At 43.4% G+C, this 26,133-nt stretch overlaps 1 protein-coding gene across 4 annotated transcripts in view; it reads right to left on the reverse strand.

The window, feature by feature from the left end:
* Positions 1-26,133, reverse strand: part of LOC147156151 (serine/threonine-protein kinase H1 homolog) — an 82,987-nt gene that overhangs the window by 3,173 nt on the left and 53,681 nt on the right. For 3 of the 4 annotated variants that reach the window (XM_086065568.1, XM_086065569.1, XM_086065570.1), the window contains 3 exons: positions 8,329-8,733; positions 6,552-7,027; positions 5,594-5,835 (listed from right to left, as the gene is read on the reverse strand). In XM_086065568.1, the coding sequence (XP_085921694.1) occupies positions 5,594-5,835; positions 6,552-7,027; positions 8,329-8,732 (1,122 nt within the window). In that variant the 5' untranslated portion in view covers position 8,733. Of the gene's footprint in view, positions 1-5,593; positions 5,836-6,551; positions 7,028-8,328; positions 8,824-26,133 lie in introns of those variants that run through there. The other variant, XM_086065571.1, reaches the window with a different exon arrangement.

The following is a 26,133-nucleotide window of genomic DNA, read 5'->3' on the forward strand; positions in this document are numbered from 1 at the left end:
GCGCGCTCGCTGACGCAAATCTCGGGCTTTTGACTTTGGGGAGGTCTCCGGCATCATCTCTTCTTACCGGATAATCGCGCTTAATCGAGTGTGAAATGGACAACGGCGGCGGGGAGCTCCAAAATATGAAAAGTCGGGCGTGGACAAAAGTTTTGGGACGCTGACGTTAGAGTATAGAATAGAGTTTTCATTATTTTTTTTTGATTTTAGGAGCAAAAATATTTCTTCCGCTGTGTGACTTATGTCAAGGTCCAATTTATGAACATTAATGTTCCGCTTCCGACAGTTTTGGTTCTAAATTAGGATGTGATTTGGTGGCTGTTGAGTGCAGGGCCGAGGCCACCCCAAAATCTTTGCCTTATCACCTTTAACAGAAAGCCGTTACGCAAGCAGCTTTTCAAAGTAACGAGATATGTAATTGCTTGCCTGATTGATTTTAGTGTGTTCAATAAATTACAATCAAAGAATTTTTCCATTTTGCTCTATGTGGCCCTGAAATGAAAAAGTTTGGACCCTCCTTGGTCTACTTCATTTATTTCTGAGAGTGAAAAGGATGGCACTAAAATAAAGTCCCGCAGGGCGTACCTGACATCTTTTATCCTCCTGAAACCACACACACACACACACACACACACACACACACACACACACACACACACACACACACACACACACACACACACACACACACACACACACACACACACACACACACACACACACACACACACACACACACACACACACACACACACACACACACACACACACACACACACACACACACACACACACACACGCGCACACACACACACTTGCACAAGTGTCAGCCGGGATGGCAAAAAAGCAGCTGAGCCTCGTAAAAGTTTTGCTCTTGGTCCCTCCATCAGTGCTGCGGTGGCACAACAAAGAGCAGCGTTGTTGTTGTTTCCCCGGGAAGCGAGCCACCTGCAGGGGGGTTATCTCCGGGCGCGCAAATAAACTGGCGCTTTATTGTGTTTGGGGCGAGCCAGCCAGCGATACATCACGGCCGAGGAAGCGCAAAGCCGCGCCGATAAGGCGTTCGGGGGGAAACCTTGAGGAACGCTTGCTTCATCAAGCTACGTCTTGTTAAAGCCTGAATAAGGAGTTATGCACCCCCCCCCCCCCCCACCCCTGCCCCCTTTTCATCCTGTCTCTGATCCATCCTGACCCGAGAAGAGCACGGCAACAATTAGACAAAAGAGCGAAAGGGGTTCGATAACTCTGACGCAGCTTTTTCCTACACTCAATTCGAGGCCCTAAACGTGACAACGCAGGAGGAGGAAAGTCGGACGATTTTCAGGTTCAAGTTTTGATGAGACGCAAAGTGACATGTTGCCAGTGTAAACACAACAAGCACAAGAGTGAAAAGTGAGATCATGAAAAATTAAAAACAATGTCTCATGAATGTATACTACTTATTAGATTTGATTAAATAACGTTTTGTTCTTAGTGATTTCATAATTTATATACACTGATTAAAAAAAATTACATCCACATTTTCAATTAATACATTGTTAAAATGAACTCATTAGAACTCAAAAACTTGTAAATATGTTTTTTTGCACTTCCAAAAACATATTTATTTATTATTAGTTTTTTATGTTTTTTTTTATGCTAGAGCATACAGCAGGCTTTGACGCAGCTTCTGACATGAAGAGGTGACTTAAATGGTAGTTATTACAAAAACGGCCAGGAGGTGGCAGCAGCGTATAAGAGATCAGCCATGTTGCAACAAGCTCTTTTCCTCACTGTTTACAACAGATTTGTCAATAATGATGAAACTTAGCTATAATCTAATGCTAATTGCTGCAAAACGGAAACAGATAGAAAAATATACTATTTTTTTTTCCTGATGAAAGAAGAGACTCGAGTCTTTCTTTTGGTAGCTTCCATGGTTTTTATAGCAATAGAACACAATATTGTGTGGGCCTTGCAAAATCAGTCCAAATCCAGTCATACGGCTGGGAGCGAAGAGGGTTGCTTCAGTCAAAATGGTTGCCAGTGAATGAGCTAATCTATTTAAAAAAATAAAAATAAAAAAAGCATATTTTCACAAGATTTATAATCAATTAAGAAAAATACTAGTAAATAGGACACCAAACTGCCATGAAGTTTCCATTCCAAAGATATCATTTGCATTTAGTAGCACGAGTACTGGCCAAGTAGATGCCGATTTAGATTCTTTTGTTCATTTTTTATTGTGTGGATTGATTGATTGATTTTCACAAAGTGGTGTGAAAACCAAAGCGTCATTGCGCATCGTTTGGTGGCAACATCTAAAATGCAAGCCGTCCTTTCAAAGACTCCCCACTCACACCTAGCCGATGGAAACGCTACAAAAACTTGCTTAATGTAAACATCAATACGCGGATGCAGGAGAGATTGTGCTGTCATGTACAATATTCTCACACACACCCGGCAGATGTGTGTGTTCACGGCGCCTTCGCTAGGGGGCAGCCTGGCTTCACTTGGATCTTTTTCTTTCTTTCCTTTTTTGATCCCACGCTGCCTTGCTGCAGATGTTTGCTTTGGGTCATCAAGACAAAAGTGTGCGGCACAATGCAGTCGGGGGGGATCTTGTGGGAGGGAATTCTTTAGCTTTACAGCTGTCACACACGCACACACAAGGTGCAAAAAGCCCCAGCGCCCCCCCCCCCACACCCACGGGCGACACCCCTTCTTCCTCCTGCTCTGCTTTTTCTCCCTATGGAAGCCGTTTAATTTGATATCCATCTTAAGGTCTATTTAGTAGGACATGACATTAGTGAGGCAAAACTAGTCCTAAAAAAGGTTAAGAGCTGTTGAGGAGATTCAACTTCGTCACATGCTCATAAACGAAGGTTGCTGATTGGCCGAAGAGAAGCGATCAATTGCTATTGCTTAAGTACGTCTCTCGCAAATATTCTGGATAAGATAAGAAATATATAAGAAATAATTTTAATATATTTATGATGTATTTATATATTTATAAGAAATAAATATAATTTTTAAATAAAAAAATAACATTCAGTTTTTTAGTGCAGTTATTGAGGTTTTGAGATTGAAATTCAAACAATTCAGTTCCCGGTGGCATTTATTTCAGCCCATTATACGAGCAGTGACAATTACTAGTGACACAATGAAATTCTAGTTGTAATTCAAAGTAACATCTAAATGTGCTTCACGAGAAGTATTGGTATTGCACAGATGTTAGCTAGTGCCGAGGTTTTGCTTTACTCCTAACACGTACTTGTCCTACTTGTAAGCAATATTTGTCCTACTAGTGTGCGGAATTGTCATATTGTAGTGGGAAAATGATGCGAATACGCTCGAGTCATTCTACTAGCACAGTGAAATGTCCTACTAGTGAAAACAAAGAGCACCCTAGTAGCTTAAACAGAAGGACTGAATGCTCAAATGGCTTCCCGCTACGTGTGGCACTGTACCGACAGCTCCCCCAAATCCCACCGCCGCTCCCCACCCCCCAAATCCCCCCTGCAATCCATCTCCGACTCCTCTGCTCGCCTCCTCCTCCGCACTGCTGGGTAAACACATCAGTGTGACACTGTGGCGCATGCCCCAGGCAAGTGGTGGTTGCACCTCGGAGGAGTGTGAGCGTGTCCGTGTGTGTGTGCATGCGTGTGGACGTGTTGTGGTCTATGTGTGATTGTGTGTCAGTGGTGTCGCGAGGGGGCTTGCATGCAGGGTCCCACAATGTGAACTTTCGGAAAAGTGCCAGTTGAGTCACCTTCATCTTGCCGGTAAACTCCAAGGACGCGCACTCTTGTGGACACAAAAACTAGCTAGCCAATCAGAAGCGGGCCGAGACTCGCGTTCCGGCACGTGTTGATTGGTGGACCATCCGTCAAACCGCAGAGCAGACCCACAAGCGTTCAAAGTCATGCCATGTTGAAAGCTACTGCATGTAGCTTATTTCTAAAAGCTAACAAGAATGGGAGAGTAATGGTAACAGTTAGCATGCTATGTTAGCAACCAACTGCTAACATACTGAATTGTCCTGCCAGGTACTGACTGAATGATGAACCACCAGAGCCAATGTCAAGGAGCTACTTCAAGCATGCTAGCAATTAGCATTTATGTTAGCATAACAACTACCGTCTCAAGTCGAGTCACCTCCACAAGCGTTCTACATCGTTCCCTGTGGAAAGCTACTATTTCAAAGGCTAACTGCCAGAGTAATGGTAACAGTTAGCATGTTAGCATGCTATCTTGGCAACTAACTGCTAACATGACCGCACTGTCCTGTCAGGTGCTGACTGAATGACAACCCATCAGGGGCCTGCAAGAAGTTACAATTTCAGAAGGCTAATGTGACTAGTCCGGGAATTTTATCTCTTAGTAGTTAGCATGCTAGCATTCAACTGCTAACACACCATTCGGTCCTGTAATGTGTTGACCAATGGGTCTACAATGATTCTACAATCATGCCCTGCAGTAAGATGCTATTCACAGTACGAAGGCCAATGAGAATTGGTTAAATGCTAACACGTCACAGTTAGATGTGACTGGATGAAACCAAAAATCAAACATACAATCCAAATACACATTGATAAATATTTTGTTTGTAAATGTAGGTCAGTGCTTGTGATAGGTCAGCAGAGAACCAACCAACCAACCAACCAACCTCCTGCCATCAAAACATCCCGCAAAGGACACAAAGCATGGCAAAATCCAACCTGGAATTCCAAAGCAATAGCCAAGTATTCAGCGCATTGGTTCCGTTGGCGGTGGATGAGGAGTAAACACGGGGGATAACATTCCAAGGCCTTGGACTAAAAATGTCAGATTATGGGCAAGTGAATAATCCAAGATAAGCGTGAAGGCACAATCCCAAACTCACCTCGGAGCTCTACTGTTAAAAATACACGCCTCAGCTCCCGGAGAACACGCGGTGGGTGCCCTTTTGTTGCCTTCTCGCAAGAGCTGAAGCAGGCGGGAGATTGGGCTAAATTTAGCATATCCGTGTTCTGTTCTTTACACACACACGCACACGCACACACACACGGAATGCCTGTGTTGCAACTTGCTCACTGTACATTTTTCCAATTTATGTTGGCAAAGAGCTTGAAGGCTTTCAACTGCGACTTGTGGGAATACTCCAACGGCCGAGGTGTGACCAACTCCAGCCAAAGGAAGTCACAGCCACGGGTGACTCACATTTTTAGGCCCTATGACCGAGAAGCACAACGATGGACTGTCGAGGGAAACCTGATTCTTTGTTAAGCCGGGTTAAGAACTCAGCCTGACACTCTGGGGATCCCGCCCGGTTCACACCCTTGGTGGTGATGGCCCTCAGAAAACGGTCCCTTGGCATGACTGATTGACTGGCTGGTCCTTTGGGTGGGAGGCAATTTCACCGGATTATCTTCCTTGAGCACTACTCATGTCACAGCGGTGGATGGGGAGCTTTTTAGAGACTCTGACCAAGAACCAGAACTATGAGCTATGTTCAAAGAAAATCGGAATCAAACTATTTTAGGCACTAACTGCCGTCATGCTTCAAAATAAAACTTGTATTATCTCTAAAATCCCGCACAAACAAAGAAAGGTGTCGGAGCTGGTAACTTACATTTCCACGAAAGCTGTACTTCCCCCGGATGATGGACCTGTAGAGCTGAGTTTGGCTGTCATCCTCAAAGGGCATGGCGCCGCTGAGTATGATGTAGGCGATCACCCCGACAGCCCACATGTCCACAGCGCAGGAGTAGGGTTTCCTCAGCACCAGTTCCGGGGCCATGTACTCTGGTGTTCCACATGTGGTTCGTAAGGACCAAGTGCTGCTAGTCCCGTTGATGTCTCCACTTTGGGCACCTGAAGTCAGAAGTTGGGAACTCGAGTCACACGACTTGACTTGAGTAAGACTTAAGTAGCCAATTTGAAGACTTTGGACTTTACATGACTTGCCTGCCTGTTTACCTTGAAAAATATTGAGTTAGTCCAGAAAGTTTGATCCAGGAATAGACTTAGACATTTCCAAGCATGTCCACTTCTGTACCTTTCTGTGACTCTTCCAGTCTCTCTAGCTGTTTCTCAAGATCAGGAACGCAGAGTACGGTTTCGTGAACTCAGCAAGTACGGTCTTCCTAAGTACATACTCCAGAACATAATTCCTAAGAACTACTCCCGTGCCTCTTGACCTATTTCTGTAAGAAATGTGAATTTGGGGATATTTTCCTAAGTCACCATCCCGTTTGAAGGTGTTGCTGATCATTTGTTGGTTGCCGTCCTAGTCTCATGATGCCAAAATGTGAACAGCATAATGAAGACGGCTTTTCTGATTGCACCGGGACATTTATCAGTCCATTCAGACATCAAACATCTGGCCACTGAACTCAGACTGTCATCAGCAAGTTGCAGCAGACCTGTTGTGAATTTTTCTGTTTGGCTCCTTGCTAGAGAACAGCAAGTCATGCAAAATCTGCTGGAACATTCAACAATGTGCATTTAAAAGTTTAGAGGTCAAGTTAAGTTCCTCCATAAGCTTGAATGCTCCGACGGGAGACCTACAGGTACTCTATGCGACTTACTTGTATTTCTGCCTGATGTCTCCGCGCCTCCAAATGTCGCCAATCCGAAGTCGGTCACCAGCAGGCGGGAGTCGACGCCTGGGTGGTAGTAAAGTAGATTCTCCGGTTTCAAATCTCTGTGTGTGATCCCCAGCGAATGGAGGTAGTCCACCCCGGCCAGGACCATGCGCAAAGCCTGAGCAGCGTCCCGCTCCGTGTAGTGCCCCCTGCTGACGACGCGGTCTAGAAGCTCCCCCCCCGTGGCCAGCTCCAGAACCACATAGACCCTCCCGGGACACTGGAACACCTCCACCAGACGGACCACGTTGGCGTGGTCGACCCGCCGCAGCACCGCCAACTCGGCTGCGCACACCTCTCGGGCCTGGGGGGCCTCCACCTCCATCAGCTTGATGGCAAAGGGTCGGCGACTGGCCCTGTGCTCGGCGCGCACCACCCGGCTGAAGCTTCCACGACCGATCAGAGCCTTGATGTGGTATCTGACGAGGCAGAATGGGAACGCTGATGAGTCGTCAGAGCACGGCGGGCGCATCTGTCGGCGCATCTGGAGCGCGATTGCGCTCTCGTTGTCAGCGGGATGGAGAAAATTCTCACTCATGAGGAGAATAGCAGCTTCTCGTTAAATGAAGTGGGTGTAATTGAACCAACAGGGAGGGTTTTGGCAGGGAGCAAATCCAGGATTTGAAAGCTAAGAATAACCACAATAAACATTAGGGGTTTAATGGCACGGCAAAAATGACAAGTTGGTTTTATCAGTTCACATTGGGTAAAGTTGGAAATAAAATGCAGCATCTGTTTTTATCAAAGAGCGAGGTGGCTAGTTTTACACTCCTTTTCCGTCATTGACCTTATATGGTCGGTACACCTCTGTTCCATAACCCAGCCTCCACCCCACCCTTCCCCCAAAAATATCTAAAAATGAATATAGTGGTCCTACACCTAATGGTTTCTTTCTGTGAACTCCTACTGAACATGTTTTTTGGCAGACAATTCATTTCTCCCTCCACATGCTCAAATTGTAGATTGCTCTTTTGAAAGGCTTCATTATCTCCTTGTGGAGAGTGAGACGCCCCACAGGTGGCGCGCTTTCTGTTTTCACTCTTTTAATAACATCATTACAAAGGCGCAATTAGCTGCTATGCTGTCATTTGGGAAATGTTGGCACGCTATACAAAGCAGAAAGTGCTCACCAGAGCCACCAGGATGTTCTTTTCATTTCCTCAGACCAGAAGAAAAGTGAATTTATTATGAGATGGTGTATATAAGATAATGTTCTGTTATCACCGAGATTGTTGTGTCTGGAGTGAAGGGAATTAGTGCGATGGGCATAACAATCCTTGATTAATTAACCCTTGAGGATTCTAAGGATCGGTTGTTGTTTAATCACGTCTTGAAACGATTGACCATCTCCATAGTAACAGTTGCTAAGTGTGATGCAAGAAAACCAAAAAATGGACTGCAATCTGCCCTCGAGGGGAATTTATCAACAACACAAATCAAGATGCTAAGCTAGAATAGCATTTGGATGATGAAACACGGTGTGAAAAAAGATGGTTAGCTTAATTTGTTACTGATTGTTTGTGTAATGCTAGCCACCGTCGCTTTGTGGAAAAAACTCTTTGGAAGTTTATCTCGACTTCAATAAAAAAAAATTTCCTGGTGCAGTTTTGGTGGTAATCTGTTATATACAGTGGCACATTTGGTCAATGTACTCCATCCGATGCAAAGTGTGACACAAAATAATTTTTCATTCCATTTGATGATGTCATCGGTTTCCTACCTTGAGCTGACCCGGGCGTCAAACTTGTCCTTGTACGTGTCTCCACTTTTCTCCTGCTGCTTTTCAAATTGAAAGCTCATTTGCCCTGCAGGAACACTTTTGCTTTTCGTGGAAAAGAAGCCACTCATGTTCTTCTTTGATTCCTCGTGGTGGTCCCGTTCCATGGCGAAGGCCACCAGCGATTGCAGCACGCTCACGTAGCGTTTCCTCTTCTCCTCATTCGTAGTTCCATTTTGGGACGGAAGCACCTTGCCGGTCCCGCAGCCCATCATGTGAATGGCGGCAGTGCGGTGGCTTGCTTCCGCTCTGGCGGCACTCAAGCGAGGCCAGCCGCTTGATGCGAGCCGCACGTGTGAAGTCGGGCCCACTGAGCAGGTGTCGCACTCTGCTCGGAGCTTCTTCATCCTGAAAGCGTCACGCAGACAGGAAAGAGCTTTGAAGGCTTTGTTGCTGCTCAACTGGCCGAGGACACAATGGAGCTCAAATGACAACCAACTGTCAATGGTGCTTGGGCTGTTTACAAAAAAAAAACAAAAAAAACAAAAACACACACAAAAGAAAATGCTTAAAAAAAACACCCTTAAAAGTTAACTTTCAAAAGTGTTGTATTACTCTGGGGAACTCCACTTGTATGATTTATAAAATTATCTGAACAAGTATCGTAAAAGCCTTACTGATCAAGGAAGCTAGCTTAAGTTGTCCATTTATATGGTGAAAACTGTATCAATAAACAGAAAATAGCATCAAATGACAAATCAAGATGCTAAGATAGCATAGCATATGGATGATGGAACACAGCTGGTTAGCTTCATTAGCTAAGTTTGCTAGCCCCACAGCTAATGACTGGGCTACGATGCATGAATTATCCGAGACATCAACTGTGCTAACAGTTAGCATTTTAAGTCAAGAAAATGTCATCTACAATTCAGCGCACATATTTATGTTGCAAGTTCACTACGTCGTCGTTTTACAGATTATTTACAGATAACGCTTGAACAAGAAGGAACCACTAAGAAAATGACAGCGATACACTTTTTGTTTCCGACTATTTTTACACATGCAAATAACATTGACACAATTTACCAAATCAAAGTCCTTGAGTCCATTGAAAAGCACTCCAATTAATTCGTGTGCGTCACATAAATACGATTTTATTTCGCCGCGGTAAAACAGAGCGCGTTAAACAAGGTCCTCGACGTGACACTTTGGTTTAACGTACAATAAAGGTGTTTCATTAAGATAAAAACTTTCCTAATGGCCTTTTTATGAGGTGCATCTGTTTCATAATCCGCCTTTTTCCAATTACAAGTGGAATACGTGTCAAATGGCAGCAGATGCCAGGCCTTTATTGTTGCTTTTACTGGCGTGCTCACAAAAAAACAAACGAAAAAACATTCCAACATGTTTGTGCAGAGATAAGATAAGCTTTCGCTATCGTCATTCATCACCAGCGTGAAAAATAAATACATGAAAATGCTTCGTATTGAGTGGAAATAAAACATGATTACTTGCAGCCACTTGCTTGCTTAAAGATAAAAATACAAAAAACGCAAAAGATAAAGTGTCTTGTGTGAGTGAGAGAGAGAGAGAATATATAGGAATAGAGAATATCATTTTATTTATTTATTTATTTATTTAAAGAGTTTCAAGTGTGCGGTTGTCAACACAGCTGAGAAAAGTTCGGACAAAATGGCAGAATGCTTGGGTGGACATGTTTACATGCGTCTTGCATCACCATTTGGAACAGAAACACTGCTGGCTGGGTTTGACACACGCACGCACGCACGCACAATGCTAAATATTTCATTTTACTCTTTGGAACTTGTTCCAGCACAACTCACAAGTGGCAAACACACATACACACACTAAAAAAGTCATGTGTGACTGGATACAAAATGTTAATGCAACATTTTATTCAGCATTTTTTTGGGGGGAGGGATTTTGCCGAGGGAACTCCACTCGGGAGGACTCGAGGTATCCGTCAAACAATATTTTCGCCTTCCTTTTTTTCGTTTCAGGCCGAGGTGCGAAATCGGCCTCGAGAAGGCCGGACCTCCTCCGGGGAGTGTGATCACAAGATGGCCGCCCGCTCTGATGAACAACGCCGCGACACGCGTACGTGAGCCTTCAGGGCGGTGAGCGCCACCAACCTGTCAGGCGCTTCGTGACCTCCCCCCAGGGAGTGTTTTGTGCAACTTGATGCGAGAATGTTCTTCTCAAAGTGCAACTTTTGGTGAGAATCCGCACATCAGTGACAGCATAACACAACAATAACAGTCCAGTACAACTTTTTTTTTAATGGATCAAAAATAATTTAGAATTGAGATGTATTTACCCCACCACCAGGATAAATATTGAATTTCTAACCATGCTTAACCGCTTATCCTTACTTAAAATGTAACGCTGCTGAATGCGGAAAATTTCATTTCAAATTGCTACCGCCACGTGTGGCCTAAAAATGAAACGGCACTCTCCCTTCTCATGTACACAATGCGCACGTGAGGTCACAGCCGCTAGAGGGCGGGAAATTCGAACCCAAATCCAGTGTCAAAACGAAGTCAGAGTCAGAAATGGTCAAATAAAAAGACTATTGTAAAGATATTTTGGGGCAAAAATGAAAGAAAATATAATTATGGATGTACAAAACAGGAAAAAAGTAATCAATCAAAGCACTACTTTTTTAAAAAAAAAATTATGAAGATTGGATACAAGCAACGTTGCTTTATGCGAGCGCCTCGCTGTTAAAATAAACTGTGAGGCAGAAACATTTTTCTGTGCTTGGTCCAGATGATATATTGCATGTGGAGCTGGAAGTTTTCAATTATTTAGCTTTGCTGGTGGCAGAAACACAAGTGACGCGAGTCTAGTACGTGCAACACATCCATCAGCGGGTCCGAGTCGCTGAAAAGTCCAAATGCTTGAGCTCGTCTTGCGCTTCAAATCACTAACTTGCGGCTTTCTTTGCAGATGTGTCTTTCATGATGATATCATGAAAGACTTTGAGGCAAGTATTCAATACTTTCATCACGATCTCCCGCTGCTTTTACCTGCCTATCGTCTCTCCAACCGCCAGCTAATCAAGACGAACATATTCATTTCAGTGGCGCTAATAATGTGATTAAGATGCAAAGTGGTCATTTTTCATTTCTCCGCATCGCCAGCAATCAATCAGCACAAATTCCAGCCTTGCTGTGTGGCTTTTTATTCAAATTTCTTATTTTTTAACAAAAAAGATATCTCGCTGAGTGAGTTAATTTCGTAAGATACTTGTTAGCTCTCACTCTAAATTAACCGCTCGGTGAAAGAACAAAAACGCAAATTGCTCAAATCTATCATTGCAATTGCAAACGTTGATCCTGTGGAAAACAAATGATTAACATTTGGATCATTGAAATGATTTCAAATATTGAAAGTGTCTGGAGATGACAACGTTATCAGTCTGTGACTACCACAACATTTTTGGAGGTGGTAAATATTGAAGAGGTTTAACATTTACAATTGTCGAACCCAATCGTTTTCCATAAAGGACAGAAAAACAGAAGACGCTGAGAAGCATCCGACAATCAAGTCAATCAATCAAGATATTATCGGAATGGTTGGGAAATGTTCTCAATTTGTGTGGACGGCAGAGGGACAAAATATTACAAAAAAGATTTCTAATGGTGCCAAAAATGAAGAAAAAAAACTGTTATAAGTAACTTTATTGACTTAAGCTGCAGAAAAGATGAGCTTGACGGCACGACTCAAATTAAATTCAACTGAAATGATCATCTGACATCTCGTCAGCATTAGCAACATGCTATCAGGCAAATGGGCCTCATTTCAAGTGAAAGTGAGGAAGGTACAAAAGAGGCGGAGCCACCTTTGGCGTCCGCATTCCCACCGCGGGGAGAATAACAAGAGCGCAGTGCCACCACTTTCTTCGTTAACACGCAGGTGTGACGCCAGACAATCTTCTGACTGTGTCGTGATCCGTCACCGGGAAAGGTGAGAGGGTGGATCAAACCAATCAAGCAAAGGCCTCGCAAAGGTTACGTCCACCTTTGCAGCCACCGAGCCACACTGGCGCAAAGTCTTGTCTGTGTGTGTGGGTCGGGGGGGGAATTTACACTACATGCTTCAAGTAACACAACCACACCCCCCCCCCCCCCACACCCCCAAAAAAACGCGCGCACACACACATGGGATGAGGTCATTTCTCAGAATCAGAATCAGATATTTCGGTATACATAATATAATTTAAAAAAAAAAGAGAGAGAGCGATGATGTGAAGACTGATTTCTTGCTGAAAAATTGCTAACTGAATATGTCTCAGACGGTGTCAATCAAAAGTGAGCATGATTATTCTTGTGCAGTCAAGCGGTGGTCCTGTTTGACTGCCTGTCACCTGTCATGTCCCGCCGTACATCATCACTACAAAGACAAGCTGGGCTAATTTGCGCCATGACACCCGCAGCCTCCCAATTAGCGTCTGCTGGCGCATCAATCAAAAAGCAATCGCAAACTACGTTGGTTTTGTCCCCTCGCATTTTAAGGGGCGGTGCACGTTCAATTTGCCAGCTTGATAGACGACGCGCCACGCTACAAATTACCTTAAAAGGTTCGTCTTAGCTGTCAAAATACATTCCATTTGATGTCAAGTGTCATGGACATTTACCAGAACAGGCTGCAGTTAACTTATTCACTCCCAGCAGCCATTTTGACTGAAGCAACCCCCTTAGCTCCCGGCTGTTTGACTGAATTTGAACTGATTTTGCAAGGCCCACAGAATATTGTGTTCTATTGCTATATAAACATGGAAGCTAACAAAAGAAAGATGAGAGTCTCTTATTTCATCATTAGTCACAAACTTGTTGAAAACACCAGCAAATAGAGGTTGTTGCAACATGGCCCTGGTCGAGCTCTTAAACTCTGTCGCCACCTGCTGGCCGTTTTTTGCAATAACTACCGTTGCTTTAAGCCACCTCTTCAGTTCAGAGGCTGCATCAAAGCCTTATGTATGCTCTAGCATAAAAACAACATATAAATATGTTTTTGGGTTTGAATGAGTTAAGAATGTCTGACTTGGTGAAGCAGTATGTTGCTCAAAATCCAAGGTCACTTTAAGGTCTGTTCTAAATAACTGCAAGGGGTAGTATACGAAAATGCTTACGCTACTTTCCAGTTCACTTATTGCAGATTTGGACTTGGCTCCATTTATGCTGCTATTTTTGTCCTTTTTTGTAATATTTTAGTAAATGAAAACGGCTCTTTTTTCATTCAACACAATCTACTACATTTTTAAACAAAATACAGAATATTTGGTCAATTAAGGAATGTGTACCATGATAAGTAAAAAAAAAAAAAAAAGAACAAAAAAAGTAGTGCATGTGCACTGCAAGAGAAGTAGAAATTAAATGCAATTAACTTCAACGAGATTTTTTTTGTGTGTGGTGTTTTTCAGTAAACGTGTCATGTCATCAAAAGGCAACTTAATGTTTAGGATGATGGTGATATAAGTCAGAAGAGCTTATATACGGCATTTTGAGTCCGCTCTGGACAACGTGTGAAGTAAAAAGACGACCCTTGGACGTCTTCCCATATTGCAAAAATATCCACAACACAATCATTTTCTTCCCGAATCCAACAATCTCAAGTCAGCATTAAAGTGTCACCGTGCTCAGCCGGCTTCAGCTTGAAGGCTGTCCAAAGGTGTCCTCACAGTCGACACCGGCAGGCAGGAATCAAACACGGCAGCGGTTCCAGAATGCAGCGTAAGCAGCATGGGCGTCCACGACATTCCTCATCAGCCGACAGGCGGCCTGATTGCCAAAGACGCCTCTTTAGCTTCCGGGAAGGATTCCCGTGCGCTCGTTACAATCCGTGATGAATGCTAACATTAAGTGCCAGGGAAACCATTTCTCCACCACAATCCCTGCTCGGAGACGATAAGACCAAGGTGGCGGGCGAGATAATGGAGTGGCGGAGCACCTCAGAGGGTCTTGGTTCGCCCCGCTAGTTGTGACAACAATGCGGCAAGGTTCTGGCAATCTGCTTCTTCCTCAGGTCATTGAATCGGTGGAGGCTGGTGTCTGTGGACCTCGCTCTGCTTCGTTTGTCCTTCCTTCCTTTCCTCAGTCTCTCCTTTGGTCTCTTGAGGTCTCCCTGATTTGTTGGAATTTAGATGTTTCTGGGGTTGGTGAAGGACTCTGGTTGGTGAAGGACTCTGGTTGGTGGCGTCTGGTCGGTGCTGGATTTCACTTTCCTTTGTTTTCTTTGGTCCTTCCTCGGGTCTCCTGATGGCGGTGTTGGGTTTAGGTGAACGGTATGGGATTTTTTTGAATAGGTTTTTGGTGAACTAACGAATACACACACACTGGCACACATGCACACACACACATACAAAAAAAAAAAAAAAAGAGCAATGATGATGACATTACCGAATGAACAATACTGAGCTCTTTAAAAAAAAAAAAAACAATGCGGCAAGGTGAGAGCGAAAAGTTCCGCTGGATGAAAAAAAAGGTTCCGTTTTGACATTTAACGGCGAACAAACCGACACTAAATGTCATTCTTAAACCCGGAAATGTGATGGCTTTGTCAGGAAATGAAAATATTTGAAAAAGTTATTTTGTAAGAGTGCGCCACACTGAGGCTGCGAAGGGTCCAATTTGTCGACTAAAATGGATTTTAGATTGAGCAGGGTGGGTTCAATCAAGTGAAAGAGCTGAATCAGAAAATGGGTTTTGGTTTCAAAGATGCCAGCACATCGACGCAAACCGAATCGAATGATTCTGCTTCAGAATATATCGTGATACGTATCAAATCGTCTTTTATTTGGACAGCTATCTCTTTGAAGGAAATGACAAGTTGATCCATATGTAACGTATGTCAAATGACATCATTCCCTCTCAACTGAGCCATACCATATTGAATCGAATCGAAATCCCACCCAATCAAAACGACTGTAATCGTTCCACCGCTCTTGAACGGTATGGTAGCCCGTGTCTCGAGATGGTCTTTTATTGGCGAGATGCACAACCCTGGTCGAAAAGGTGGGAATCTTGAAACTATCAAATTGGACATGCCATAAATGCGCGGACTTTCTATCGCAGGGGTGACCAAAGACGGATGAAGCATCATTGATGCAAAAGGATTGTGGATGGATGCATGAATGACGGCTTGATGATGAACGGATGATGGATACGTTAATGAAAGCCAGCATGTTGAGTCTCAGGCTCAAGTCCCCTCCTCCTTCCCCTGCGCCCGTCCTCCATTTTGGACACTCCATCAGGCCTGCTTGGCGTCTGCGCCTCTTCCCGTATCCTCCTGAATTACTCCTGAGTGCCGGCGTCCAATCACAAAGCCACATTTCATGCTGCGCCGCGACAAAACCATTGCTCATTGCACCTCTCAATATTTATCATAGTACAATTTCCCGCCCTGGCGTACCTCCGCCGCCACCGCCGAGCTCTCAGCGGCCAGATTTATTTACGACACGCTCAGCCGCCGCCGCCGCTGCACGAGCACGGCGGCGTTCATCACGGAAGAACTTTTTGCCGGCATGAGAGGGGGGGACACTGACAGAGTAGTCGGGGAAAGGAAAAGGTCTTCAAGGAGAGGCCACGCCCGCCTCACATATTTACCTACCTATATTGACATAAGCTTGTTTATCATATTTGCTACTTTTCAATCACGTGTCAATTGATTGTTTACACAGTAAACGATTTTGAGATGTAGACTCAAGCGACCAAATTGAATTAAGAATTTATTTCAAGTTTAGATTTCATTTGTTGTTTTTTATGAATTGTTTCATTGTATTTTCTTATATAATTTGATATTTATTTATTATTTTTATTTCTTTTTGTTTAATGTAATTTAAAATCTTTTTTTAAATTAAACTTCTTTTCATTTTTATTCTTAACGTAGTTTCTAATGTAACTTTGACTTTAAATGTTTTAACATAGTAAAAAAAATTAAGTCATTGGATTTGTGTTTTTATTCAAATTTCTATTTTTACATGCAATTTTTTAAATGAAAACTCATTTCATTTACAATAAAAAATGTGGCTACATATTAAACGTTTAACAATATTTTGTTTATTTACTTGTTCATTTAATTGATCAGTTACAAATGATAATTTCCGGGGAAGGCGTATGCTAGCCATTTATTTTGAACATTGTATTATCTGCATACTGCCACTAGGGGTGCTGTCTTAAAATGTTTGTTCAAATTACGAGTTGGTCGGCTGCCAAACTATCAATGTCTTGTTGCTAACACTGCATTTAATAACTGAATTACGCTTGTTCGCATTAGCATTAAGCCATAGAGGCAGCCAGTGACTAAAATGTTTTTAAACTCGCTGCCAAATTGACTACATTTGGACCTTTGATTATTTTCTTTAACGTTTTCGAGAGCAGCACATAAATGAGATGAGCCGTCATGAGTAAGGCATAAAAAGGCAATCAGTGTCTGACAAAGTAGCGGGCAGTGGTTGTGCACTTGGCAGCCAACGTGAACCGCGCCCGCCTCAAAGTCACCCCGCGCGCGAGGAGGCCATGAAGTGGCGCTAACGCCGGCGGGATTGTGGCCAAACTGTAATAAGGAAGCAAATCAGAGCTTGTTATCTGCCGCTTAATGATTGGTCCGCTGATTATCAAGTGTCTGCGGGGTCAGCGGGTCCCGCTTTTAATTCACTGTCTAATTGGCTCAGCGGCACCTTCAGCGGGGAGGAATTAAAAAAAGAAAGAAAGAAAGATGAAAATCCTTTGGAACTCCCACAAGTCCTGCAGCCATCTTTTTTTTTTTTAATCCAACTTTGACTTTTGATGGTTTTTTCTTCTATCGTCTCACCTTTTCACCCTCTCGAGGGAGCATCTCGTACAAATGAATGAATTATTGACGATTGAGAATAAGACATCTTCTCAAGGTTTCTCTTTCTTATTGCCAGTTTTTTTTTCTTTTTTTCCTTGCCTTCTTGTGGTCTGATTAGGGGATGTCGTTGATATTTGTCAACTGCGGGCATGTGAAGCCCCCCTTTGAGACTCTTGTGTGATTATGGACTATATAAATAAACTTGACTTGATTACTCCAAAAGTAAAACATCGAACATGACTTAAGAAGGAATGAGGCCTTACTACAAAGAAAGATCACTTTACCTGTCTTATGAATGAATGAAAGAAATAATTAATGCTGACACGCCAGACAGAGGCAAAACTACAAAGTGAAATCAATGTGTGGGGCTCATGAATGAATGAATAAATAAATAAAGACTCCCCACTGTGTCCTCGCTGAAGCTTTACTGCAAAGTAAAAGGTCTCCCGACTGTGACCTTACGACAAAATTAACACATCCACATGTCTTATGAGTGAATGAATGACTACTGTCTCTCCATACGGATACATCACTACAAAAGTAAAACGACTCACTTGACATTCAAATAAATTAGCTTTGAGACATTACCACAACATTAAAATGACCATAAAAATATCTAAAACGGTTCTAAAAAGTTTATGAATGCATGCAAGGCCTCCTGACCGACACACTACTACAAAATGAACACAATCCAGAAGGTTTATGAATGCATGCATGAGGACGACTCTTGACTTTGACATTACAACAAAGTTAAAACAAAATGAATGAATGAGTAAATAAACAAAGTATGGACTGAAGGAGGACTCTCTGGATTGATATAATAAACAATTCACCTGTCTGCCTTATGAATAATTTAGGACTCTCCTGACTGGAACATTACAAAAAAAATAAAAATCACAATGTATTTTTGCTTATGAATGAATGAATGAAGACTTTGATCCTAATCACAAGGCGATTTTGATTTCATTAATTCCGCGGGTGAAATGTTGGGGGGGGGGGGGGGGGGTCATTTTAGGACTAAACCTCCCTTTCAACCAAAGAAAGGAAAGAGCAAAAGTGCACTCGTGAAGCCCGTCTTGATCCCGGAACATTAAAGCGGGATCAAGTGGAATTCCCAGAAGCTGCGATAAGTAGTTGTGCTCGTCTTTAAGTGCCGACGGTTTAAGACCAAAGGGGGTGGGGGGGGGGGGGGTGGTTCTGTCACGTTTCTACCATCAGATTTACAGATTGATTATTTAATATTTGTTCCATTGAAGTACGGTGCTCTCGTTTTCATTCTAGAACCTTTTTAACAGCTTTTTCCTAAGTAATGTGTCAAGAGAATAACGGCAACAACAGCAGATGGCCGCCATCATGTCTTCATATATAAACACACGCAGGCGAGCCACATTCCGCTTCCAAGTGAAATTAACGTGTCGGGTGCCAAGCAACCGTCACGCCAAGAGACGGATGTTTATTTGTTTGGATTTTCTTTTAAATGAATGTGAAGGTATAGGAGCAGCCACTGTGTATATTATGAATCCATTTTTAAATAGATCAGCGACTGCAGATGCTGAAATCAATTATACCGCAAAGAAAACAAGACAATCTTGTCGGATATAAATCAAATAGAATTGCAAATGAAAATAAAAAGTGGAATAACAAAACTAAAGGAATCATGAATAATACTAAAAATGTGGCCCGTCATTTAATGACATTGAATTAAGAAAAATAAAACAAATACAATTCTATTTTATTTAGTCAAATTATGATTTAGTTAGTTTAGTTAATTTAACTAATTTGCTCCCAAAAAAGTATAAAAACGTTCTATTTGAAATATTGCCATGGTACCAAAAACATATGTATACTTTTTTTTTTCCCATTTATGTTTTTATATTTTTATTTATGTTAGAGCATACAGAAGGCTTTGATGCAGCCTCTGAACTGAAGGTGGCTTAAAGCAATGGTAGTTATTACAAAAAACGGCCAGCAGGTGGCAGTAGAGTATAAGAGCTCAACCAGGGCCATGTTGAAAAAAAAGCTGATTTACCCACAGTTCTAAACAGATTTGTGAATAATGATGAAACTTAGCTATATTCTAATGCTAATTGCTGCAAAACGAAACAGATACAAATACTTTTTGTTCCTGATAAAAGAACAGACTCTAATCTTTCTTTTGGTAGGTTCCATGTTTTTAAAGCAATGGAACACAATATTCTGTGGGCCTTGCAAAATCAGTCCAAATCCAGTAAAACAGCCGGGAGCGAAGGGGTTGCTTCAGTGAAAATGGCTGCCAGTCAATGAGTTAATTATAATTTCGAATCCAAAAGAATATAAACTGTATGTTTTTAGTGATGAATCAGGAAGAAGTCAAAGACACGTTCATGCAAGCAAAAGCGCCCAAATGACGACCAGCATAAAAAAGACGTAACAACCTGCAAGGCGAAACTCCAAGCGCCACCCCGGAGACTGTACACCATCTCGTACCTTAGACACCCAAGCAATCAGGCGGCGAGACGTGACGGGGTTGACCCGACAAAGGCGCATTATTAACCCGCCGTAATTGGAAACAGCGCGCAAGGACGCGGCCAATCCATTTGGAATATTTACAAGTCAATAAACGTTTGCGTTTGCGTTCACGCCGTCCTTCACGCCTGCGTCTGCCAGATAAGACGGAGGAGGTCAAAGGGAGCGCTAAACACAAATTGGCACAAAGCAGATCATACGTGGACGGCCGGAGGACTCGGCTCTACATTAGCGCTAGCGTAAATCAAGCGTTGGATACCAATCGGGAGTGCGAGGCCCTCCAGGAAATGAAATGGGCTTCAGGCATGTTATTGCGATAAAGACGTAGCCGAGCTCTTCTGGTGGAAATAAGATCCGCCTTGGCGCTCTCGGGAGCACGGAAACAAGCGCGTGCGGTTGTAGCTACACGCTAACGTTTCAAGCAAGGTCAAAATCAAGCACCACCGACGACATGAATACAAACGTGATCATTCTGAGCCATAAAAACCTCGGGAAACATACAATGCATTATGCTAAGTCTCCATTTTACTTCAATATCAGTTTTGTTCCAAAATGGCATAAATAACCACTACCCCCAACGAGCCTAAAGATTTGACGCACTCTCTCAGTCCGCTTTAATATATAATCAGAAATTCGATGCGCTAGCTAGCTAACTAGTCACCTAACTAACCCGCCCAACTTCAAAAGATTATATTAAAAAAAAGAATGAGTAACTAAAGAACAAATGATGGATGAACATCAAAAGAATGAAGAAACTAGCTAACTTCAATCGATTATTAAAAAATTTGACTCGCGAACCAATGACTGAAACCACCAGCCATCTCACCATCACTAAACTAACCAGTTCCCAGCATGCTTTGCAGGGCCGCGAACAGACCTGCTGCTGGGCTCTGCGCCTGTTTGCTTTGATGGGGGAAAAGGGGGGGAAAGCGTCGGGTTCACTCGGCGAGCATCTGCTCGGCCATACGAGAGGAGATAAATCTGCAACAGGCGTGATGCATCTTCATTAAAGTCGGCGCTCAACACCTCTCGCCGAAAACTGCCAAACTGTCCAGATGCCACATTGAAGCTTTGCGAGGGAAGAAAGGGAGGGATCGAGCGAGGGAGGGCGGCGGCGGTAAAAAAAAGACAAAAAAAGACGAGAGGTTCGAACACGGTCGAGCGGCTCCATTTGGGAGTGTTTCGTGCCACTGCTGCATGAATTTAGACATCAATCTTGCTTAAACAATTACAGACTACGATGGTCGTTTGCATAGCGCTCGGAGCTGGAGGCATGAGAGGTTCGGCTAGCGCGCAGACGTTTGCAATCATATCAGTTCGACAAACTCAATTAGAAAAAGAAAAACAAAATGCGTTGGTGGAAAAATCTGCCTCGTTTTGCAATGGGTGATAATTGGTTGGGAACGCAATTTCTGACAGCAAGACGACACAAATCAGCCATGATTGAAAGAGAGCTAGCATCAGCCATTTTGCCTTAACTTTTCATTTGGGCTCATGGAAACCGCTGATACAATAATTTCACAAGCTAACTAGATACTGTAACTATCTTGATAACTGTAAGTAGCTGACGAGCTCTCTTACTAACCTTACAAGATTTTTAAGTCAAACTAACCACCCAAACTTAAAATTGACTAGGTAACTAACCACAACCCAATCTTAAAAAATACACAAATAACTAGCCTACTTATTGGCTAACTAACGGACTAACTAATAAACTAGATAGCCAGCCAATGAACTGATTAACTAAGTAACCACAAGGACTTAAAACTATATAAAATATGTCATATTTAAGCATAACTAACGGAGTAACTCATTAGCCAACTACCTCGCTCGCCAGCCAAGTAACTCATCTATGGCTATTTCACATTGCATGTTAGCACTAAGCTAGCTACGTTACTACTGAGCTATGCGTTGTTGCTCTGTGTGCATTGACGTACCAGTTGCTTCAAAGTTCACAATTACTATAACATTGATGTCAAATGCCATTAGCTCGTAAATAGCGTTTGCTATTACATGTTAGCCTTAAGATGGCGGCCTTTTGTCAGATGAAAAGACATGGTTTGGTTGAACATTTGAGTATTTATACATACAATGTTCATTTTGTTTTGTTTAATGTGTCACTTCAAAACGGAGTGACAAACATTTTTGTTATTTCACGTGTTGAACGTATCCCTCATACGCCAACCAGCCTAAAATCTGTCATTGAAGCGGGAAGGACATCTGCGACGACAGGACGGTGGATGCGCCCCGTCCATTTTTTGTTCACAGGAAACGGGTCGCTGTGATGTCGCCGTTGACATTTTGGTCCACGTCGGAAAATGAGGAATGCGCGTCGACGTTCGCTCCCTACGTTGGGCGGAAGGTCGCTTCTATTTGCTGCTTGGCACAAAATAAAGGAGGTGACATTTGGAACGCGACAATGCCAAACGTTTCCACCACTACACACTGACACACACACATGGCGGGATAACACCGCATTTTAGACAAAAGCTGTGATTATGGCGCCAGGTGCGTAATTATGAGGACAGGTGACTGTCAGCAGATCAAAAGCTGTGAAGAATACATTCAATTGATGTCAAAAGGATTTGAGCTTAAACTCTCAAACAAGTGTTTAAAGTAAGGCTGTGAGTTTCAAATGAGGACTAGGTTTTCAAACAAGGTTTTTATAGGCGAGTTTGAAGACATGTACGGTAAGGTGTTTCAATCCAGCAATGCATGCTGGGAACCATTTGACTGATTAATAACACACACACACACTCATACACACAGCCTGCGGTGGACAAGGTTTTACCCTCCCGTAAACCCTCCAATTGCGTCAAATTAAACGGCATGAAAAAGTCGAGTTCCGGAACAAAGCGGGTTGCCAGCACGGTTCAAGATCACGTGAAAGGGGGGGGCATCCTTCACGGTGGCGACGGGGGACGGGCGGGACGCCTTTATGTGTCGCGCTACACGGCTTAATAACTGACGAGCGCTGATTTACGGCCGCCGCAGTGCCGCCGTCTGCGACAAATGACTTCATAACGCAGCTTGATAATATTTCCATGATTTCCCGTCATGAAACGGGAACGACGCCGAACGGACGAGTTTCCATAAAAAGAGATGAACGACACGACACGCATTGTGATCCTGCAGTTGGGTTGTCTGGCCAAATGTGCCTCATCGGTTTCTTTGCATCACGTCGTCATGACAACAAGTTCTCAAACGACAGTCAGTTAAAAAAACATCTTAAAATGGCTGATCAGAAAGTCAAAGTTAGGATTTCAACACAAGATTTGGACTTTAAACCAGGGTTGGCCAGCAAGAGCAGGATTGTCATCGTAAGAGCATGCATGCATGCCCCCCCCCCCCCAATTTCTTTGTTTTTGGGGGTGGGGGGGGGGACTTCATATGAAGGTGAAAGGCTCACTTCGCGGGCGTTAAAATTGCTCTGTTAGACGCCCGCACAAGTTAATCCCCGTTCACATTTATCTCTCTGAAGTTTTGGCTTTGGGAAACGAAGAAAAAAATACATCCTTCGTATGCGGACGGTCGAAATTGTTTCTGCAAGTTCCACAACAGCTCTGTTTACTTGCCATGATTTTCCCCCGGAGATAAACGAGAACAAAACAAGCACTCCTAGCAAAGGTTGCCACTTTTTGGCCTCTTTCCGGTTCAAGCTCCTGAAGTCACGTGACATTGTGGTCTAAAAATAGCATTCGTGCGGTACCCCATTCACACAAACAAAAAACACACATTCATAAACACACACACACGCAAGCGCGCGCATGTCAATCACGGCGCAGTGTTTATTATCGTCCCCAGCCGCCATATTGCAAGATGATCCCGGCACTTTAGTCAGTCATGCTCATGAATAATTCATTGATAGAACGAATCAAATATTAATAATACAAAGAGTCATCTCCCGGTTATACGTCGATAAATGTCCAACAGGAGCCGCTCGTATCACATTCCAAAGTCATTTTCACCACCGGCACTTTGTTTTCCCTTCACTTCAAAAACGCGAGGAAGACGAGGAATTGCATCAAACAGATGTGACGTGCGATGGAAGAGCGTATATAGCAGGAGAATCCGTCACTGGAAGCCATTTTCACTGAAGCAACCCCCTTCGCACCCGTCTTTTTTTACTGGATTTTGACTGATTCTGAAAGGCCCACAGAATATTCTGTTCTATTGCTATATGGAAGCTACAAAAAGAAAGATTAGAGTCTCTTCTTCCATCAGAAAAATAAGTATGATTATATCTGTTTCTGTTTTGTAGCAATTAGCATTAGAATATAGCTTCATCATTATCCACATTCCTGTTCCAGAGCTTGTTGCAACATGGCCCTGGCTGATCTCTTATACTCTGCTGCCACCTGCTGGCCGTTTTTTGTCATAACTACCGTTGTTTTAAGGGACCTATTCAGGTCAGAAGCTGCATTCTGTATGCTCATAAAAAACACGCTTTTGGGAGTGAATGAGTTCAATACATCCAATAACCAGCCTTTGCCAAGTTCGATTTGAATTTGTAGTTTGGACTTGTTCCCTGTCAGTTCATTTTTCGAGTCATCAGATCTTTCCAATTTCCAATTCCCCCCCAAAATAAGAACTGACACCTACCCCACCTAAAAACGACTTGCCAAAGAAAGCCAGCAAATAAAAATGCTTACCGCCGCCCTTTCAAGGACAAAACCAAAAGGTGGAATGTCCCCTCGTGTGCTTTTTAATTCAGGCGTGTGGAATCAGCGCGAGCACCTGCGTTTTATACGGCAGACGTGATAAAACAAAGCTGGCAAATGCGGTGACATTCCACTCCGCCGTCGCCTCCTTTCTGCCGGTTTATGCTTTGAATGAACAGCGCGGCCCTTAAAAGGCGTCTTATCTCGGCGTCCATACTGTCCTCGCCTCAATGAGGTGGAGGGTTCACAACTCCACCAAGCCGGAAAAGACTTTGGGCAGATAACTTCACCGTTCCGCAGGCCGCAGGACATTAGCCGATATCACTCTGCGTGAGTGTATTTTTTATTTTATTTTTGATCTCAACTTGGGATTCACACGGCTCCGCATGGAATCGCAGCACAACTTTAGCCGCATCGGTCCCGCGGGCGCGTCGGCAGAGAATTAAAGGCTGACAGATGCGTAGAAAGGCGGCAACTGATCATTCCTATCACATCTCCCGCTTGGCCGCGGGTCTCCCAACGGGTGACACACACTGCCAGGCTCGACTAAATGAATGATGAAAGCCAGCCAGATGGGAGAGGAACAACAGCTTTAGGAAAATGAGAAGGAAGGGAAACAAAGTGTGCAATTGAATGTCAGGCAAAGTCAAAGGGAGCGCTCCATTTCATCCACCAGTGAGCTCAATTCCGCAATGAAAGAGAGACTCCAGTGATCAGGAAACTCCTCAGATCACCGACAAAAAGCTCTCCAAGCCAGTCGAGGGCTCGTAAGCGTGAAGGCGGACATGTCTTGCGTTTGTAGGAGAAATGGCGCGCGAGCTTGACATGGGACACAACCGGTCTTTATTACAAGGCGACTCTTCTTTGCCTTTTCAGATGGCCTGCAACGATTGCGTGAGAAGATGTAGGACCGTACTAAACCCAAGGACAGTCGCAAAATTGAACCGGAAGGTTTGATCGTTCTGCTACCTCGGGATTATCTTGCTCTTGGTCTTTGTGTACATTGAACGTCAAATGCACTCTCATTGGATCGTCAAAAATGTGTACCGGTTAATCTGAACATGCCATCATGGACTCTTCTAACACCCAAATCTCAAACCCTGACCCAACGCCAATCTCCACACCTTATCCCAACTAGTCCCTTTAAACCTAACCATACAAGAATCCCCTACCCTTAAAAGTCCAACACCTGATTCCAACACCAACAAGAAACCATTGAAATCCAACCCCTAAACCAGGGGTGTCAAACAGATGCAGAAAGTTCCACGTGATCAATGGCATCAAGTCTCGGGGGGGGTCACTTGAGCCTCGACAGCATGGTGACTTACTGTTGTCGATGGACTGGCGACTTCCCGCTGACATCATTTCCTGCGGCACCACCAAGTGATGGATGAGGGCCGCTTATCTAAGGTCACAACGGCCATTTTTGACCTCTGCCGCCAATACGCTGGAGGGGAAGATGAACGTGCTCTAATAAAGCGCTCATAGTTATGCAGTGTGACACGGAGTCACAATAAAAGTCGGAGGTTAACGCGTGTTTGTGCAGCGCTTTGACCTTCCACCACTCAAACGGCTACAAATATTTTATGCAGTCAAACCTTAACGACGAGCAGGCAAACGGTACATTTATGGTTTGAACTGTAAATGTTTAAGATCCTATGGAATTTGCCTGATTAATATTTTGAACAACAAGTTTTATGTTGTATCGTTGCAATGTCATCGATGCATGTTGGATTTCACTAGGACTTAGTTATTGGAGGTTACTTTTTATGGCCAATCATCAAAC

The sequence above is a fragment of the Leptonotus elevatus genome, chromosome 21 (genome assembly GCF_054856555.1).
Source record: "Leptonotus elevatus isolate MCC_2025b chromosome 21, RoL_Lele_1.0, whole genome shotgun sequence".
In the NCBI taxonomy this organism is placed as follows: Eukaryota; Metazoa; Chordata; class Actinopteri; order Syngnathiformes; family Syngnathidae; genus Leptonotus; species Leptonotus elevatus.